This window comes from Pseudophryne corroboree, chromosome 1 (genome assembly GCF_028390025.1).
Source record: "Pseudophryne corroboree isolate aPseCor3 chromosome 1, aPseCor3.hap2, whole genome shotgun sequence".
NCBI lineage: Eukaryota > Metazoa > Chordata > Amphibia > Anura > Myobatrachidae > Pseudophryne > Pseudophryne corroboree.
Genome location: NC_086444.1, coordinates 993,435,276 through 993,454,651, shown reverse-complemented (window position 1 = coordinate 993,454,651; position 19,376 = coordinate 993,435,276). Strand labels below are relative to the sequence as shown.

Sequence of the window (19,376 nt, the reverse complement as noted above, 5' to 3'; positions counted from 1 at the left end):
GAATAAAGTGTGACAACTATAAACCACCCAAGTGCTTACATCTGTAGAGGATCTCATGCTTGATGTGGGGTCTACAACCCGCTCACACATAGTTCCTAACAACACGGTGAAGGTCCATAAACTAGGAGCGGGGAATCACAACAGGCAGAGTCTGTAAGAGGTACAGGACCCTAGGCAAGACATTAATTTTAATTACACCAATCCTCCCTGTCCACAAGATTCAAATTTGAAGATCTCTCTTAAGCTTTTGGAGTAAAGGAGGGAAATTTGATGAGAACGTCTGCGTGGGACTTGCAATAAAACCCCCAGATGTTTAATCTGAGTGGGGTGCCAAGAAAATTGGGATGCTGACTGCAGGCCCTCTATGGTAGCCAGGTCTGAAGTGAAATTCAGGGCAGTTGATTTAGATATGTTTACCTTAAAGTTAGATTGGGTGCCAAAACGGTTAAATTAATTTAGGTGGATTGGGACGGAAACTAAAGGCTTAATTCTAATCACTAGAAGGTCATCTGCGAAATGGGACAGTTTATATTCCTACTCATGCCTGCTATGTTAGTGTTCTGTCGAATGACCATAATATAAAAACTAGAGGAGATAAAGGACAGCCTTGACAAGTGCCATTCGAAATTCTAAAGGGGGCTGACAGATCCCCAGTGTACTGGCCCAGACTCAAATGATCCAGTACACCCATTAACAAATCCCAGTCAACCCTGTCAAATGTCATCTCAACATCCGTCGACAGCAGCATAGCAGGGGTCTCATGACAGCAGCCTAGGTAGATTAAGTCCAGTAACTTGGTGGTGTTGTCCCTGGCCTCTCGACCAGGGACAAAGTCCACTTGTTCCGTACGGATTAAACTGGGAAGGGAAGGAGGAGCTTCAAATGGTTGGCCAAGAGTTTAGCAAAACGCTTCAAATCCATGTTCAACAGGGAGATGGGTCTGTAAATGGAGCACTGGGCCAGGTCCTTACCTTTCCTAGGAATGACAGTGAAATATAGGCTAGGAGGGACTGAAGGGAGAAGGAGGAAGTATAAGAGACCTTGTTAACCACCCGCAGCAATAGTGTAGAGAGGACATTCCCAAAGGTCTTATAATAGGCAATGAAGTATCCATCCGGGCTTGGACTTTTGATATTCGATGTAGATTTGATAACGCCGTCTAATTCTTCAAGAGTAAACGGCTCATCAAGGGCTTATTCCCCAATTGAAAGTAACGTTCACGGCACTTTATGGATATCAAATTTAACTTTGTTGGACACACGAGAAATGAGGGCTTGGCGAACGTCTGTAAGGGACTGGAGAGTCTCAGCAGTGAAGGAGGATTTGCGTAAAAGCTCCAGGGTCTGTATCTTCTTCAATAAAACATCAAGCTGCGCTGAGCATTGTTTTTTGAACTATGGCCCTCATTCCGAGTTGTTCGCTCGGTATTTTTCATCGCATCGCAGTGAAAATCCGCTTAGTACGCATGCGCAATGTTCGCACTGCGACTGCGCCAAGTAACTTTACTATGATGAAAGTATTTTTACTCACGGCTTTTTCTTCGCTCCGGCGATCGTAATGTGATTGACAGGAAATGGGTGTTACTGGGCGGAAACACAGCGTTTCAGGGGCGTTTGGCTGAAAACGCTACCGTTTCCGGAAAAAACGCAGGAGTGGCCGGGGAAACGGTGGGAGTGCCTGGGCGAACGCTGGGTGTGTTTGTGACGTCAACCAGGAACGACAAGCACTGAACTGATCGCACAGGCAGAGTAAGTCTGGAGCTACTCTGAAACTGCTAAGTAGTTAGTAATCGCAATATTGCGAATACATCGTTCGCAATTTTAAGAAGCTAAGATTCACTCCCAGTAGGCGGCGGCTTAGCGTGTGTAACTCTGCTAAAATCGCCTTGCGACCGATCAACTCGGAATGAGGGCCAATGTCCCCAGCTGAATAAACTTACCCCTAATAACACTTGTGTGCCCCCCAGACTGTGACCTTAGAGATGTCAGGTAAATCACTGGTAGCAATGTAACGCTCTATTTGCCTCCCTGACCTGCTGTTTGCAATGTGAGTCTTAGAGCAATAGTTTGTTAAGACACCAGGAGTAGGACTTAGAGGAAGGGGTGGGTAGTTTAATTGTCAGAGAAACAGGAGCATGATCTGACCAAAATAAGTTGCCGATCGAGGAGTCCACCACTAAATGTAAAAACCTGTGTGGAACAAAGAGATGATCCAGTCTAGTACAGACCTTGTGCGTGTGTGAGTAGAATGAATAGTCTCACGCGGTGGGGTGGTGGATACGCCACATATCAATTAGTTGATGCTCATGTAAGGCCCTTCTAAGCCTGCTGTGAAGTTTATTGAAGTGTCTAGCACAAGTATTGGACAAATCTAGGGAAGGGTTCATTGCCCAGTTGAAATCACCTCCTACAACGAACACACTTTCAGAGTATGCTTGCATACTCTGGAAAATTCTCTTGATGAAAACAGGCTGAGCCCTATTGGGGGCATTAATATTAATAAAAGTAAAAGCCTGTGAGTACAACTCGCATTTCAGCAACAAAACTGTACCTTTAACCAGCTTGTGACAAGAAACTGTCACAGGAACATGGCGTGCAAATTACCAAACCCCCAAGATCTTGCCGTCTGAGTTGTTGGAGAACTTGCCACAAGGGTCATCCCTATTCCCGAGAGGCGGAGTGGCATCTTTCCAAAAATGCGTCTCTTGGGGAAAGACAATATCAATGACCACAGCCTGTCTAGCAATGGCACAGGATAGCAGCATAGATAAGAGCAGCACTGAGAGTGGTAGCAAGAGAATGGTAAATCAGAAAGCACCTCCACAGGAGGAAAGAAACTTGCAGTCCGAGACGAGAAGATACCAAACATTGGGGGTGATACAGATGTGATAGTAGATGTGCTAAGTTTAGCACATCTACGATCAGTTACTCAGACATGCGGGGGCACTCCCAGCACAGGGCTAGTCCGCCCCACATGTCAGGCCCTGCCCCCCCCCCACGTAGGTGCGAAAGCATCGCATGGCGGCAAAGCCTCTGCACCCGCCCAAGTAGCTCCCTGCCTGCGCAGTCTTGCATCCTGGGTCGCAGCGTCTGCATGTGACGTCATGCAGCCACTGCGTCCTGCCCTCGCAGCGGTCTGGACACGCCTGCGTTGTCCGGACCGCTCCCCACCAACAGTGTTCTAACACCATTGGCATGCACCCTCCCGCCCCGCGACCGCCTCTGCCTGTCAAACAGAAAGAGGCGATCGCAGCCCTGAGATGCTTTTAGCCTCCGAGGGTGCGCGTGCGCACTCCCCAAAGGGCTTCAGACTGTGATCGCTGCCGATCCAGTCTGAATTAGGCCCATTATGGCTTCAGCTGTTCCAAGATGATGGAAGTTCAAGAATGACAAGGCCCAGCTATATTCCCTTCTGCCTGAACTGACAGACAGCAACAGCCTATTATAGCCTACATAGAATCACACTGTGAGAAACTAAAGACCCCAGTATATTACAGATATATTGCTGCAATGTCCTGATCAACCGACAGCCAGGTCGGGGGAATCAGGAATATTAAACATGTTTAAAAATATTGATTCCCCTATCCCAATCAAAAATGGTAAGGATTGGCAATTTTAGGCAATTTTGAAAATGGGGAATTTCCCTGATTGGATCCGATGGATCACTGATCATCAATGCCCACTGGTCGGGTCAATGGGGCTTTGATGTATGGGGTCTTATGTTATGAAATTGGATAAGGCATGCAGCACTCAAGCTCTATAATGTGGACTGAAGAATACCTTAGTCCCTGGTGGACATTTCTGGAAAGAAGCCTGAAATTCTGAGCATCCAGAAATACCTGAAAAGAATCTTCTACTCCTGAAAAGTGATCTGACCAGAACCGTACACAACCTGTGTGTAACCACAATTTATAACTGCAGATACAGTACGCACTGGGACGGGTGCCCAGCATCCTCTACGGACTAAGAGAAAAGGATTTACCGGTAGGTATTAAAATCCTATTTTCTCATATGTCCTAGAGGATGCTGGGGTCACCATAAGAACCATGGGGTTATACCAAAGTTCTAGATTGGGCGGGAGAGTGCGGACGACTCTGCAACACCGAATGACCAAACTTGAGGTCAACATCGGCCAAGGTATCAACTTGCAAAACTTAGCCAAAGTGTTTTCTAAATAGTTGCTCGGCACAGTTGCAATGCCGAGATCCCCCGGGCATCCGCCCAGGAAGCGCCCACCTTTCTAGTAGAATGGTCCTTCACCTATTTCAGTAACGGCAATCCTGCCGTGGAATGAGCATGCCGAATCGTACCACAGATCCAGCGCGCAACGGTCTGCTTGGAAGCAGGACACCCAATCTTGTTGGGAGCAAACAGGACAAACAGAGCCTGTTTTCCTAAACGGAGCCGTTCTGGAGACATAATTTTTAAAACTCTGACCACATTCAGAGACCTTGACTCCGCGAAGGCGTCCATAGCCACAGGCACCACAATAGGTTGGTACATGTGGAAAGAAGAAAACCACCTTCGGTAGAAATTGTTGACGAGTTCCCAACCCTGCTCTATCTTCATGGAAGATCAAATAAGGGCTCTTGTGAGACAAGGCCGCTAACTCAGACACCCGCCTTGCCAATGCCAAGGCCAACATGATGACCACTTTCCAAGTGAGGAATTTCAACTCCACCTTACGTATAGGTTCAGACCAATGTGATTGAAGGAACTGCAACACCACATTAAGATCCCATGGTGCCACTGGGGGGAAAAATGGAGGTTGGATGTGTAACACACCCTTCACTAAAGTCTGAACTTCTGGAAGGGAGGCCAATTGATTTTAATTGAGCCCAATTTTAGGCCCGCATCCACACCTGCTTGCAGAAAATGCAGAAAACGTCTGCCATAGGAGCCTTCTTGGATTTACACCAAGAAACATATTTTCTCCTTGTTTAGCCCCAATAAATGTGAGAACGACTTCCCTGGGAATACCCTTACAGGATAGGATTTGGCGTTCAACTGCCATGTCGTCAAACGTAGCCACGGCAAGTTCTAATACACGCACGGCCCTTGCTGTAACAGGTCCTCGCGCACAGAAAGAGGCCAGGGATCTCCTCTTAGTAATTCCTGAGATCTGGATAACAAGCTCTCCTTGCCCAGTCTGGGACAATGAGGATCACTCGAATCTCTATACTTTTTATAATCCCAGAACTTTTGGAATGAGGGAAAACGGAGGGAATACATATACCGACTGAAAACACCCACGGTGTCATCAATGCATTCACTGTTATTGCCTGAGGGCCCCTTGACCTGGAACTCTGAAGCTTCTTGTTGAGACGAGATGCTATCATACCTATTTGAGGAAACCCCAACGACATGTCACTTCTTCGAAGACTACTTGGAGGAGGCCCCCCCTCCCCCGGATGGATATTGTGGCTGCTGAGGAAGTCTGCTTCCCAGTTCCCTCTTGGAATGAATATCGCTGACAGAGCACTTGTATGTTTTTTCGCCCAGCGGAAAATCCTCGTGGCTTCTGCCATTGCTGCTCTGCTTTTCGTTTGTAGAAATCCGTTGTAAACAGCCCTTAACTCCAGACCGTTTATGTGGAGACAAGTTTCCTGACTTGACTATCTTCCTTGGAAGTTTTCCCCCTGTGTGACTGCTCCCCAGCCTCGGAGGCTTGCATCCGTGGTCACTAGGATTCAGTCCTGGATCCCGAACCTGCGCCCCTCTAGGAGGTGAGAACTGCACGGCCACCACAGGAGTGAGATTCTGGTCTTGGAAGACAGGATTATCTTCCGGTGTATGTGTAGGTGGGATCCGGACCACTTGTCCACCAGGTCCCACTGGAACACTCTGGCATGGAACCTGCCAAACTGAATGGCCTCGTAGGCCTCAACCATCTATTTCAGCAACCGAATGCATTGATGGATTGACACTCTTACTGGTCTCAGAATTTGATTAACCAGACTCTGGATCTCCAGAGCCTTTTCCACTGGGAGAAAAACTCTCTGTAGTTCTGTGTCCAGTATCATTCCCAAAAACAACAACCGCAACGTAGGGACCCACTGTGAATTTGGCAAGTTCAAGAGCCAACCATGTTGTTGAAGAAACTGTCAGGGAGAGTGCAATGTTTTGCACCAACTGGTCCCTGGATCTCGCCTTTATCAGGAGATTTACCAAGTACGGGATAATTGTGACTCCTTGCTAGCGAAGGAGAATCATCATTACCGCCATCACCCTGGTGAAAATCCTTGGAGCGGTGGGCAGACCAAACGGAAACGTCCGAAATTGGTAATGACAATCTTGAATTGCAGACCTCAGGTAAGCTTAATGCGGAGGAAAATGTAAGTAGGCATCCTCTATGTCTACTGAAACCATGAAAAACTCCTTTTTCCAGACTGGAAATCACTGCCCTGAGAGATTCCATTTTGAATTTGAATTTTTTTAAGTAGAAATTGAGAGATTTCAGATTTAGGATTGGTCTGACCGAGCCATCTGGTTTCGGGACCACGAAGAGGCTTGAATAAAAACCTTCTCCCTGTTGTGACAGGGGAAACCAGAACAATGACCTGATTCTGACACAACCTTTGTATTGCATCGCATACTACCTCCCTGTCCGGAGGAGAATTGGTAAGGCCGATTTGAAAAATTGGTGAGGGGGAATGTCTTGAAACTCCAGTTTGCACCCTTGGGACACTATTTGTAAAACCCACGGGTCCAGGTCTGAATGCATCCAGGACTGACAGAAGAGTTTTAGACGTGGCCCCACCGGTGTGGGCTCCCGCATGAGAGCCCCAGCGTGATGCGGTGGATGTGGCAGAAGCAGAGGATGATTTCTGCTCCTGTGCTCTTGAAGAAGCTGCGGACCTCTTCCCTCTTCACCTTCCTCTACCTGCAAAGAAAGAGGAATCTGTATCTATTGGGCCGAACTGACTGCATTCGACTATGATGTGTCACCATCCGTTGTGAGGGAACATAGGGCAATAAGGTAGACTTACCTGTGGCAGCTGCCGAGATCACATTAACTAGACCGTCACCAAACCAGGCTTCACCTTCATAGGGAAGCGACTCCATTTCTACTCGGAGTGAGCATCAGCGTTCCATTGGTGAATCCACAACGCCCTCCTAGCCGAGACCGCCATGGAATTGGCCTGTGAACCCAAGAGTCCTATATCCCTTGCAGTCTCACGTAAGTATGCTGCAGTGTCCTTGATATGACCCAATGTAAGGAGTATCCCATCTCTCCCCAGGATATCTATATCGGATGACAAAGTATCCGACCATTTTTGAATACTACTACTCACCCATGCGCATGTAATGGTAGGTCTAAACAACGTACGCGTGGACACATAACTAGAATATAACGGCGCGTCCTGCATATGATCCGCTGGATTTGTGACAGGGCCCCGTGCAGTACAAGGGGTGACTCCCACTTTATTCTGTCCACGGCGGGAAAGGAATAAACAGATCGGAATCCTCTTGGGGATTTAAAACCATCTTGTCAGGGCTGACCCAGACTTTTTCAAACAGAGCGTTCAGCACATGAGATGGAGGAACGTTACCTCAGCTTTTATTATAAATTTATATATATATATATATATATATATATATATATATATATAGACCCTTTTGTCAGGACCAGCAGGGTCCTCAGTGACGTCAATACGCCCTTACTATGCACTAAACATGCACTGAATGCTCTTTTTTTTTTTTTTTTGGTGGATCTAATCAGGAAACGCTATGGTCGACCTAGGAATAAGTATCCTTGTTGGTATCAGGGAGTAGTAACTGGGCAAAATAACATTTTTGCGACCCCGAGGGGTCTGAGGGAAAAATAGCTATGAACATGACATCCTCCATAGATATTTCTGTGTCTGTGTCTGGTACACAGAATCATGCAACCTTACTCTGATATGAATCACATTATCATGCAAATTTTTACCCAGTCAGATATTGGTGGTGCCGACAGGGCCACCGACATATGTCTGTGTCCGTAATATAGTTCCCTCTTGGGATTTTTATTCACATTAGCAATCAAAGCATTTACCCAATCAGGAGTTGGCGGTGCCGACAGGGTCACTCCCACAGCCGTTTGTGTGGAAAGAGCACTCAGCCTCATACATGCTGACACACGTGTCCCAAACACCCACAGACACACCGGGCATATAGGGGCCAGACCCACAGAAAGGTCTGTCAGAGAGACACAGAGGGAGTTTGCCAGCTCACAACCCAGCGCCTAATCACCGGTTCTGAAACACTAAAGAATGGCCCAGACCTGCAGCGCTTTTATATTAAATGTATATTGCACCAATATTACTGTGCCCCCACCCCCGTTTTTCACCCTGATTTTTATTCAGAAGTGTGAGGAAGGATCAGCGTCTCTGCAGCCTGCTGTAGAGGAAAATGGCGCTGAGTTGTGTGAGCTGTGAGGACGAAGCTCTGCCCCCTTAATGGTACGCTTCAGTCCCGCTTTCTTGAAATATATATTTATACTGGCGGGGGTTAGGACAGTGCCTAGGCACTCATGTCCCCTTTTGCCAGTCTATTTTGAGGCTTTTCTGCTGCCCAGGGCGCCCGCGCCCTGCACCCTGTAGTGCTGCTGTGTGTGTGGGAGCATGGCGCGCAGCGTGCGATCGCTGTGCGGTACCTCAGAATGCCGTCACTGAAGTCTTCTTGATCTTCTTCTACTAACCTGTTTTCTGACTTCTGGCTCTGTAAGGGGGGTGACGGCTGGCTCTGGGAGCGAGGCATCTAGGCGTACCTAGCGATCAAACCCTCAGGAGCTAATAGTGTCCTGTAGCCAAGAAGCAGAGCCTTTGAACTCACTGGAAGTAGGTCATACTTCTCTCCCCTTAGTCCCACGAAGCAGGGAGACTGTTTCCAGCAGTCTCCCTGAAAATAAAAAACCTAACAAAAGTCTTTTTCCGAGAAACTCAGTAGAGCTCCTAAGAGTGCATCCAGTCTGCCTGGGCACAATACTAAACTGGAGTCTGGAGGAGGGGCATAGAGGGAGGAGCCAGTTCACACCCTTTGAAAGTCTTAAAGTGCCCATGTCTCCTGCGGATCCCGTCTATACCCCATGGTTCTTATGGTGACCCCAGCATCCTCTAGGACGTATGAGAAAATAGTTTATTCAGACGCAAACTCAAAGGTAACGCCAAACGCTCTGTGCGCCTCCCTTCGACTAGGCGCGCCTCTTTGCGCCCAGGCATGCTGCGTATGCCTGATCGCGACTAATGCCTCAGTCAGCCAAGATAATGGAGGACCCATCTGTAGCACATCTACGATCAAGTCTGAATTATCCCCCTGATCCCTAGCAGGCGATTTTTGCACTGCTGCGTTCAGATAGTCACCGCCTACAGGGGGAGTGTATTTTAGCAGTGCGAACGCATGTGTAGCAGTACTATACAAACTGATTTTGTGCAGTCTCTGCTCAGCCCAGGACTTTCTCAGCCGCTGCGATCACTTCAGCCTGTTCGGGGCCGGATTTGACGTCAGACACCCGCCCTGCAAACGCTTGGACACGCCCTCATTTTTCCAAACACTCCCAGAAAACCGTCAGTTGACACCCACAAACGCCCTTTTCCTGTCAATCTCCTTGCGATCGCCTGTGCGAATGGATTCTTCGCATAAACCCATCGCTGAGCGGCGATCCGCTTTGTACCTGTGCGACGCGCATGCGCAGTTTAGACCTGTTCGCCCGCTGTGCGAAAACGCAGCCTAGCGATCATGTCTAAATTACCCCCAATGTCAGTCTTATGCAGTACATGTCCCTGACCTGTACACAGACTCCACTAGCCACAATCAGGCTCGGACTGGTCCATAGGGGTACAGGGGAAACCACCGGTAGGCCCCACCCTCTCAATTATACATTATGAATATGTTACATTACATTATACTGCACAGGACTATGGTGTATTTTCTACAGTGCATTGCTGTTATTAATCTGGTACATTATCATGCATGCACCAGCAGTATTTACTATATATATTATTTATATTATTTATCTATATATATTATTTATCAAGGGGCCCAGACCATGCACTAATGGTTAGCAAAGCCTCTAAGAATGGGCCCTTACCGCTGCATTTCCCCTGTGGGTCCTTCATGCCCCACTGGCCACAATCCACAGAGTTATCACAAATACAGTATTCTAATTGACCTGGGGCTCTGAAATGAGCAAAGTAAAGCAGAAAGATATGTAAAAAGAACCCTGTCAAAGGTGGGAAAGGGATCCCTGATGTCATCTCCATGTCATAGGATTTATTTATGTGCAATGCTTCCACAGTGATCTGACCGACTGCAACAATAGGTTTATGTGCAAGATCATGTTTCAGTTCTTTCTCCTGTATATCGGAATGGGTCCACAGCCACAGCGTGAGCAGGATATTTGTTAGTAAAGTCTGGCAGTTAATCAGAAATTTGCAATAGATTTTGTGCCGTAGACTCACTGTACAACTGTGGGGGAAAAGTGTAATCAAAGTCTCATTAATTAAGACTAAGGGGTATATTTACTAAAGGTTGATTTTAATTGATTTATAACTATTTTAAATCAATGAAAATCAAACTAAACCAATGTTGTGCTTTACTGACAGGCGATTTTTTTTTAACCACTTGCCTGGCATGGTCGCATCAGATGCGACAATACCTGCAAATGCTATATCTGACCTGGTCACACAGGATGTAACCAGTCAGATAGAAAGTATTTGCAGCGGCAGGGAAGGGAAACTTCCCTCTGCTGCTGATGTCAGAGGGACCGGAACAAGGGCATAGCTACCTTAGGTGCAGGGAGTGCAGTTGCTATGGGGCCCAGAGCTGAGAGGGCCAACCTTCCCTGTCAAAGACACATACATGTGTTATATACATTACATTTTTCGCCACTGGATGGTACATAGGGGTTCTTTCAAACTTTTTCCTTGGGGCCTACAATATATCTAGGTATGCCCCTGGACCTGCTTATTGTAGTGTGGTATAAAATGAACTGGAGGGCATTGTAATATTATATAATATGAACCGGGGCACTGTAATGAGACACAATATGAACGGGGGGCACTATATATCATAATGTGAATTGGGGGTACTGTGCGGCATAATGGGTACTGATAGTTCTGAAATGTGACATAGGGTGAACTTAAGCACTACTGCGATTCATAAAAGAAACTTGGGCACAACTATGGGGCATAACATTAAATAAGGCTCTACTATGGTTCAGAAAATCAACTAGCGCACTACTATAGGGCATACAATTAACAACTGCTGAAGAGAAGTATCTCTCTAGAAGCATTGGGTCGGGGTGCCCTTCAAATTGTTGCTGTGGGGCAGGCCCGGCGCTACCCGCTCAGCGAAGGGATGCAAAGCAGGTAGGCGCCAGGCAGGAGAGGCGCTCTACCTGCCTTGCATCCCCGCTGCTGCGCCTGCCGCATGTCCCCTGCTGCTGCCGGCTTCTGTACCTGTCACCGAATGACAGGCAGCAGCGCCGGCAGCTTGTAGCCTCCTCCTCCCTGTGTGAAGCGGCTGGGGCTGTGTGCAGTGCGGGTTGCGGGTCCCTGAAAGGGGGCGGAGCTACACAGTGTGCAGGGGGCGGAGCTACACGGGACCAGGCAGCTGTACTGGGGGAGCGTCAACAGTGGTGGCCTGTCAGACTTGGTAAGAGAAAAATGTGTGTGGGGAGTGTGTCGGAGTGTGTGTGTGGTGTGTGTGTATGGTGTGTGTGTGTGTGGGAAGTGTATGGTGTGTGTGTCGGGGTGTGTGTGTGTGTGTGTGGTGTGTGTATTTTTCTTCTTTAGTCTAAACATTGCTTTCTTAATTAGACATTCAAAAACATGTTTTATTTCACTACTATATACAAGGCATGCATTTGTCTCCATGTCAGAAGACTACACTTTTAAAATCATGTGGCTTTTCAGAGATATAGCCCACCAATGAAAAAGACATATGTTTATAGTGCATGTAAAAATAGCTTATATTAATCTTATTAAAATGACTGTAATAAGAAAATCCATCCAAATTATTTCTTTTTGGATAGGTTGAAATGTAAAATTCATCACTGACTGATTATTTTTAATCAGTGGGGGTATGTGTGTGTGTGAGGTGTGTATGTGTGCGCGCATTATAGATGCTACTACTGGGGGGCATTACTTATAAGGACGCTACTACTGGGGGGCATCACTTATAAGGACGCTAATACTGGGGGGCATTATGTATAAGGACGCTACTACTGGTGGGCATTACGTATAAGGACGCTACTACTGGGGGGCATTACTTATAAAGACGCTACTACTGGGGGGCATTACGTATAAGGACGCTACTAGTGGCGGGCATTACGTATAAGGATGCTACTAGTGGCGGGCATTACAGATAAGGACACTACTATTGGCGGGCATTACGGATAAGGACGCTACTACTAGCGGGCATTATGTATAATGACGCTGCTATTGGGAGGCATTATGTGAATGAGCAGCACTACTACGTTCGGTGTAATGTAAATAAGATTGTGCTACGGTGTGCGGAAATTCAAATGGGGGTACTATTGTGTGATCACGCCACTTCCTTGCAAGACTACACCCCTTTTCCTGACACACGTCGAAGGTGCGCAATGACCTTTCGTGATGTATGAGAGGGCGCAAATTTATAGTTTGCAGGGGGGCGCCGAACACCCTAGCACCGGCCCTGCTGTGGGGCATACAAAGTTCTAGCTACGCCCCTGGACAGGAAGGTCCCTCTGCCTCCCTGCATCCTCTCCCAGTGTTGCCGATCATTGATGATCGATCAGCACTGCAGGATCCCCCACCCAGCAGCTGCAGACAATAGTGTAAATGAACTCCCCAAGCCCCCCCCTGTGTACCTGGTGGCTGTCCCGGCTTTCACCAGGGTTGATGTAGTATGACTAACAAGAGATTCCTCTTACCCTGCAGACTGCAAGGGTGGCACTGGCGTAGCGAGGGCAGCGCTGGTGGAGCTCATGCTTCAGACACCTGTTCTGGCAAGGATACAGCAGCCGCAGTATCACCATCGCTGCTCTGTGTGACTACCTTACTGCCACCAGTAGCTACACCCTACGCAAATCACAAAGCTCTGCAACGCATGTACATGGCTGCGCTGCGAGAGGTAGAGGAATAGATGCCCCTCAACACCCCCAACACAAAAAACTTTTTTTTTTTTTGCACAGTGTGTGATGCTATGATGTCCGCGCGATGTGACTGAAGAACACGAGGGGTCACCGCTGCAGTGACGAGGAGCTCAGCAATGTAAAGATCCGAGGACCAGGGCAGGAGAGGTAAGTGTGGCTGCTGGAGAGGCATGGGGTGGGATGGCCATGGAGAGGCACCGGGGTGAGGCAGCCATGGAGACACGCAGGGGGTAGGCAGCCATGGAGACACGCAGGGGGTAGGCAGCCATGGAGACACATGGGGAAGGCTGAGAGAGAGAGGGAGAGGGGGAGGCTGAGAGAGAGAGACAGGGAGATGAGGAGGCTGAGAGACACAGGGGCAGCTGAGAGACACAGGGTGAGGGGGAGGCTGGGAGAGGCTAAGAGAGACATGGGGTGGCTGAGAGACACAGGGCGAGGGGGAAGCTGGGAGAGAGACTAAGCGTAAGGGAAGCTGAGAGGCATAGGGTGAGGGGGAGGCTGAGAAAGACGGGGCTGGAGTGACAGGGGCCAGGTGGATGGAAATATATAGGGGGCAGGAGGCTGGTTAGACACTGGGGGTAGGAATCTGGAGTAACGGGGCAGGAGGCGGGAAAGGCAGGCCAGGAGGCTATAGGCGACATGGGGCAGGAGGTGACACAGGGAGCATGAGTGTGTTTGAACCACTGTCGTATGATGATGACATTGGTTATATTCCTACACAAACAGGCATCTTCCAGACCATGTGATCTCTACATGAATAATGGAAACTGACTAAAGACATTGTCTGCCCAGGGAGGATCAATTTCTTCAGAGGTGTATTTTTATGTAGTACACACAAAGCTGTGAATTACTTTAGTGGGTTGGAATGTCTACCCTGCATGCTATAGTTTGAAACTGCCTCTAAAATGTATTTTTGTTCCCTTTTAATTTGATCTCACATGCACACAATGGGGGGCTTAGTATGCACATGCTCGGGGCCCCATGGCTTCATGCTACACCTCTGTCTGCAGTACATTTTGAGGGTGGGGTAGTAATGGGAGGACCAATCACACACTGCACTCATTCTGAAGCTCACTACAGGCTGTAATTTTCAATTACACAGGATTGTGTATAAACTTTCTAATGGTGTTTGTGTTTTTTATGAAAAGATTAATATTATTTTTAAGAAATCATTCCATTGCAGTGTACATTTGTAACCTTGGTGGAAAACAGTAGTGTGGAATCAGTTCACTTGTTTGATTTTCCACCACTTCCATCTTCTGGATATCTTTGGCTATAACTACCAGCACATGTTCTTCAGAAGACTCCACTGTAGAGACTTTTTCTCCACAAAAAAAACTAAATCATCATAATTTGCTAAGGCCTTCCCAGTCTCCACTGCTAGGGAGGTATGAGAGACCTATCAGGAGAAGAGGAATGTGCCTCAGTGAACACAGTAACCGTGGTAGGGGCGTGGACTGGGCGACGGGGGCGGAGCAATGGGCAGACAGATACGGAGGTGATCCAGCATGTACTGGGTCCCTTTACTAGTCTCTACATATTGATACTTTTCACTCAATTTAGTACCCATTGTTACCTTACCGTAATACTTTGTGTTCAGGCTCCCTGTGAGCTGCACACTGCCATTGGTGTAGTAACCCCCAACTCAATCTCCCTTCCTATCTAATTCCCACTATTTTCTAATTGCACATAAATTCCCCCTGGGCACACTCCCTCTATCTGTACACTCAGTTCCTCGTTGCAGAACCTGACACTTGGAGCATAGAACTTTTTTTTTTGTAGGGTCTGGCTTCTTGATTTAGTATTTTCCAGTGCAATGTTATTTTCTTGTTCTTTACATATTTGTGTATCATATCATTTGTTCCATGTTGCCACAACATTTATAATTGAAAAATGTACAATGCTCCTATCCCTGATGAAGTAAAAAATCATTAACTGTATAACAAAGTTTCAAAAATGGAGAATTATACCCATGTATGTAATAGTAGATGTAGTAGTAGTAGTAGTAGTTATAATATTAATAATATTATTATTATTATTATTATTATTATAAGGGATGTACTGCAGTTGGCATCCTGACAGACGGGATGCCGGGTGGTCAGAAGTCCGGTGCTGGAATGTCGGCACCTGTCTGAATGCCGATGCTGGAATCCTGAACGTTAGAATGCCGGGGAGGGTGAGTCACTAGGGGAAGGGTTAGGGTTAGACTGCGGAGAGGGTGAAAGAGTTGTGGGGGAGGGTTACAGTCAGACTGCAGGAAGGGAGGGTCAGGGTTAGGCTGCGGAGGGGTGGGGGGGAGGATTAGGGTTAGGCTGCGGAGGGGAGGGGGATTAGGGCTAGGCTGTGGGGAAAAAGGGTTAGGGTTAGGCACAGGGAGGGAGGGTTAGGATTAGGCTGCAGGGTTGTTTGAAAGGTTAGTGTTAGGCTGCAAGAAGGGAGGGTTAGGCTTTGGGAAGGGAGGGTTAGGGTTAGGCTGCAGGGAGGGAGGTTAGGCTGTGGGAAGGGAGGGTTAGCCTGCAGAAAGGGAGGGTTAGGCTGCGGGAAGGATGGGTTAGGGGTCTGGGTGTCGATGCTGGGTGTCAGGGAAGGTTAGGCTGTGGGAAGGGAGGGTTAGGGTTAAGCTGTGGGAAGGGAGGGTTAGGTAAGGCTGTGGGAAGGGTGGGTTAGGGTTAAGCTGTGGGAGTGGAGGGTTAGGGTTAAGCTGTGGGAAATTAGGGTAAGGTAAGACTGTGGGAAGGGAGGGTTAGGGTTAGTTTAGTTGCTTGCACCTGACGGGATTTCAGCAGTTGGGATATGCCGGTGTTGGTATACTGACAGCTGGCATTCTCACTGCCAGTATCCCGTACCCAACCCTTATATTACTAATAATAATAATTCACCATGGTCTATTTCCTATTGTATCCCAGATTTTTAGGCATGCTCTATTACGTTTAGATTTCTGTAAAGTAAATTTGTATAATCCAGATTTATTTTGTTTCATTTTAGTTTGAAAAAATGTGACAAGTAAAGTTCTACTAACAGCATAAATGATACAGATACGGCAAAGTTACTACAAGCATCAACCCTAATTCAGGCAAAGCATTATGTAGACTGCTGTTAACTGTACATAAAGGAATTACCAGACAGTTTCATGAGAAGCTCAGATGCTGCCTTGATGGAGATATCCTGCGTCAGCAAGTTTGGCTGTGTTTCCTTGGCTTTATCTGGCGTGCTTGAGAGGTGTGTGTTGCATTCATGGCTGAAGGTGTAACCAGACTGTGGGGACATGGAGTTGTTAAGCTCTCCATCTATAGGTTCCTCTTTCACTTTAACTGTAAGAGTCAGAGGCTCCTTCTGATTTGCAGCTGTGAACAGACAAAATACAGCAGATCAGACAGAGAAAACATGATGCATGGTACAATACTACTAGAACTAAACCACTTTTATGTGTCATACATAAAAGAAAACATTTAGCGGATACGATATTACAGGATGTCTCCACAAATGGCTATAACACACACTGGCCTGCCCCAAAATGTAAATGGATTCTATGCATACTACCTTGCATCTTCCACACAGTGGAATCTTTCAAGTGCATAAGAAAAACTAGAGGGTAATAGAGAGTTTACAGTAGAGTATGAACATTGGTAATGGAAGGGTCGTCACCATCCGAGCGAAGGAAGAACCTGATTGGGTTATTGTGGCAGCTGTCCAACCATGGGCCGTCTTTGCTGAAATCCCTCCTTAGGCACGTCTCTGTCTTTCTATGGTACACCTGGTTGCCGAGAGCTATCTGGCCCAGGCATATGAAGTCACCACATGTAGCAGAGTGTGAGGCACAGGAGAGGAATGTCTATCTAGGAATGGATAGATCATGTTTGTGGGAGGAGCTTTCCTTTAATAACAGTACTCCGCAACTTGTCACTATAAGCAAATCACAGGATACTTGTCCACTCTCCTGGAATATCTGGGAGACCCCCAGACTCCAGAGAGAGTACAGCAGCCTCACATATACCACCCACTTCTCCAGGGCAGTGGGGCTCCATGGTGCAATCTTGTGGCATTCTACAGTGTGGTGCATGGCCACAGTGGTGCAATATTCTGCAACAATCACTCAGCATCTCCAACCTCTATCCCCCCAGCTGGATCTCCTAGAGAGACCTGTCTAAAAGTAAGGAAGTATAACTGTAACACTGGTTAAAAGAACAAAGAGGCTGATTCAGAACTGCACACAAGTCCGTTCTGCTGAGGCGTATCACCACCTGTGGCTGAATGGGTGTAACTAGGCGGGAGTGGGGTGCTCACACATAGGCTAAGTGTCCTGAGATTGTACAAGAGGGTGTGTCGTGGGTGTAGGTAGAAGGAACTGGCGTCTGTGCAGAGATATGTCTGATTTCATATGGGTAACTTTCACCAAGTATAGAGCTGGGTCACATGTGCACTGCTAGTGATAACAACTACTTCTGCAAGCGGATGAGTAGACGATACGGCCGCACAGATGTGTGCCACTCTGCATAAGGACGAATATCACTTTTATCTTGTGCCCACATTGTGGCATCATCTCTGGGACAGGCACTACGTCTAGTGCAAGGTTTCTTTTCTGCGTAATGAATTCAGACACATTTAGAAGTAGCGGGCTGTAACTAGGGTAGCGCTATAAAGCCAAGTGGCTTATGTATATACAGGTTGAGTATCCCATATCCAAATATTCAGAAATACGGAATTTTTTGAGTGAGAGTGAGATAGTGAAACCTTTATTTACTGATGGCTCAATGTACACCAACGTTGTTTAATACAGAAAGTTATTAAAAATATTGTATTAAATGACCTTCAGGCTCTGTGTATAAGGTGTATATGAAACATAAATGAATTGTGTGAATGTATACAAAATTATTAAAAATATTGGCTAAAATTACCTTCAGGCTGTGTGTATAAGGTGTATATGTAACATAAATGCATTCTGTGCTTAGATTTAGGTCCCATCACCATGATATCTCATTATGGTATGCAATTATTCCAAAATACGAAAAAATCCCATATCCAAAATACCTCTGGTCCCAAGCATTTTGGATATGGGATACTCAACCTGTATACATATAACAGTGCTAGGATATTTAGAAAGTATGCTAATGTGATAATGATAATTTAGTACATATATCAGCCCTCCAAGTGAATCCAGCAGACAGTAAGCACATCCTAAGCAAGAATAGCATTGTACAGCATCGACAATCCAGGAAAAATGCTGTGCTGTTGCTGCTCAAATGAAAAGTCATTGTGACTTGGACACTGTAGATATGGCAAAATATAAAGGCTAATATGATCTTCTTGGGCTTCGTCCAAAGTAATATGTCACACAGTGTGTATATTCAATTTACAACAGAGCCAAAGGGTGGAAACACTAAATCGTAATAAAAGTCTCCATGAACTATTTGAGCCCATGGCTTATAATCATGTTTGGACCATTGTCAGTATTTAATCAAATTCAGCATGTTCGATCAGCACTTTAATTATTATAACTGTAACAGTAGGTTTAGGTTGGAATAGTGGCCAAACAACATAATGAAATTAGAATGTGCAGCTTTTATCAGACCAAGAGGTATATATTTGTTTTCAAAAGCAATGTCACAATTTTGAAATCAGTTTTATTAGATTTAAGGTTAAATTCTGAAAACTGTAAAAGAAAAGACTTATATGGAACACCCCAAATCCCAAGCATTCTGACTAAAGACATGCAACAAATCAATACATGGTGGTTGTATTGGAAACTAAGTCTGGATACACACCATCACGATTTGATGGCAGAACCACCGTTGCGCTGGCAGAGAGGCTGATTCAGGTATGTTAACACACTAACCGATTGGCTGCTTGAAGTTTCGATCAGGACACCCAGCTGGGAGGGCTTTTGAAATTGCATGTCCAGCATTGACGTCAATCCTTGCTGCAAGTGTACGGGAAGTCAGTGGGCCGTCCATACAAACATCCAAATGCGCAGATATAGCTTTAGATCTATTGGCCATGGCCTTTGCTGCACATATGTCTGCGATATGTCTGTGAACGTCATTCACAGACATATCGGGTATACACACCTGCCGACAGGCTCGCGATATATCAGCTGTTCGAGCTTTAATGGACGATTTATTGCCTAGTGTGAACCCAACTTAATTGACCTTGGGGGGAATTCAATTGGAAGCGAGATTTAGCGAGGTAAAAGAGAAGGGGGTTACACTTACACGGGGGTTGCTCACACACACTCACACTCACGCACGCACCTCACATAT

At 46.6% G+C, this 19,376-nt stretch overlaps 1 protein-coding gene across 4 annotated transcripts in view; it reads right to left on the bottom strand.

Annotated features, from left to right (window-relative positions):
- The window catches only part of ZNF827 (zinc finger protein 827), a 524,965-nt gene that overhangs the window by 110,405 nt on the left and 395,184 nt on the right, over positions 1-19,376 (bottom strand). For all 4 annotated transcript variants that reach the window (XM_063920595.1, XM_063920597.1, XM_063920598.1 and 1 more), the window contains one exon: positions 16,239-16,463. In XM_063920595.1, coding sequence (XP_063776665.1) covers positions 16,239-16,463 — 225 coding nt within the window. The remainder of the gene's footprint in view (positions 1-16,238; positions 16,464-19,376) is intronic.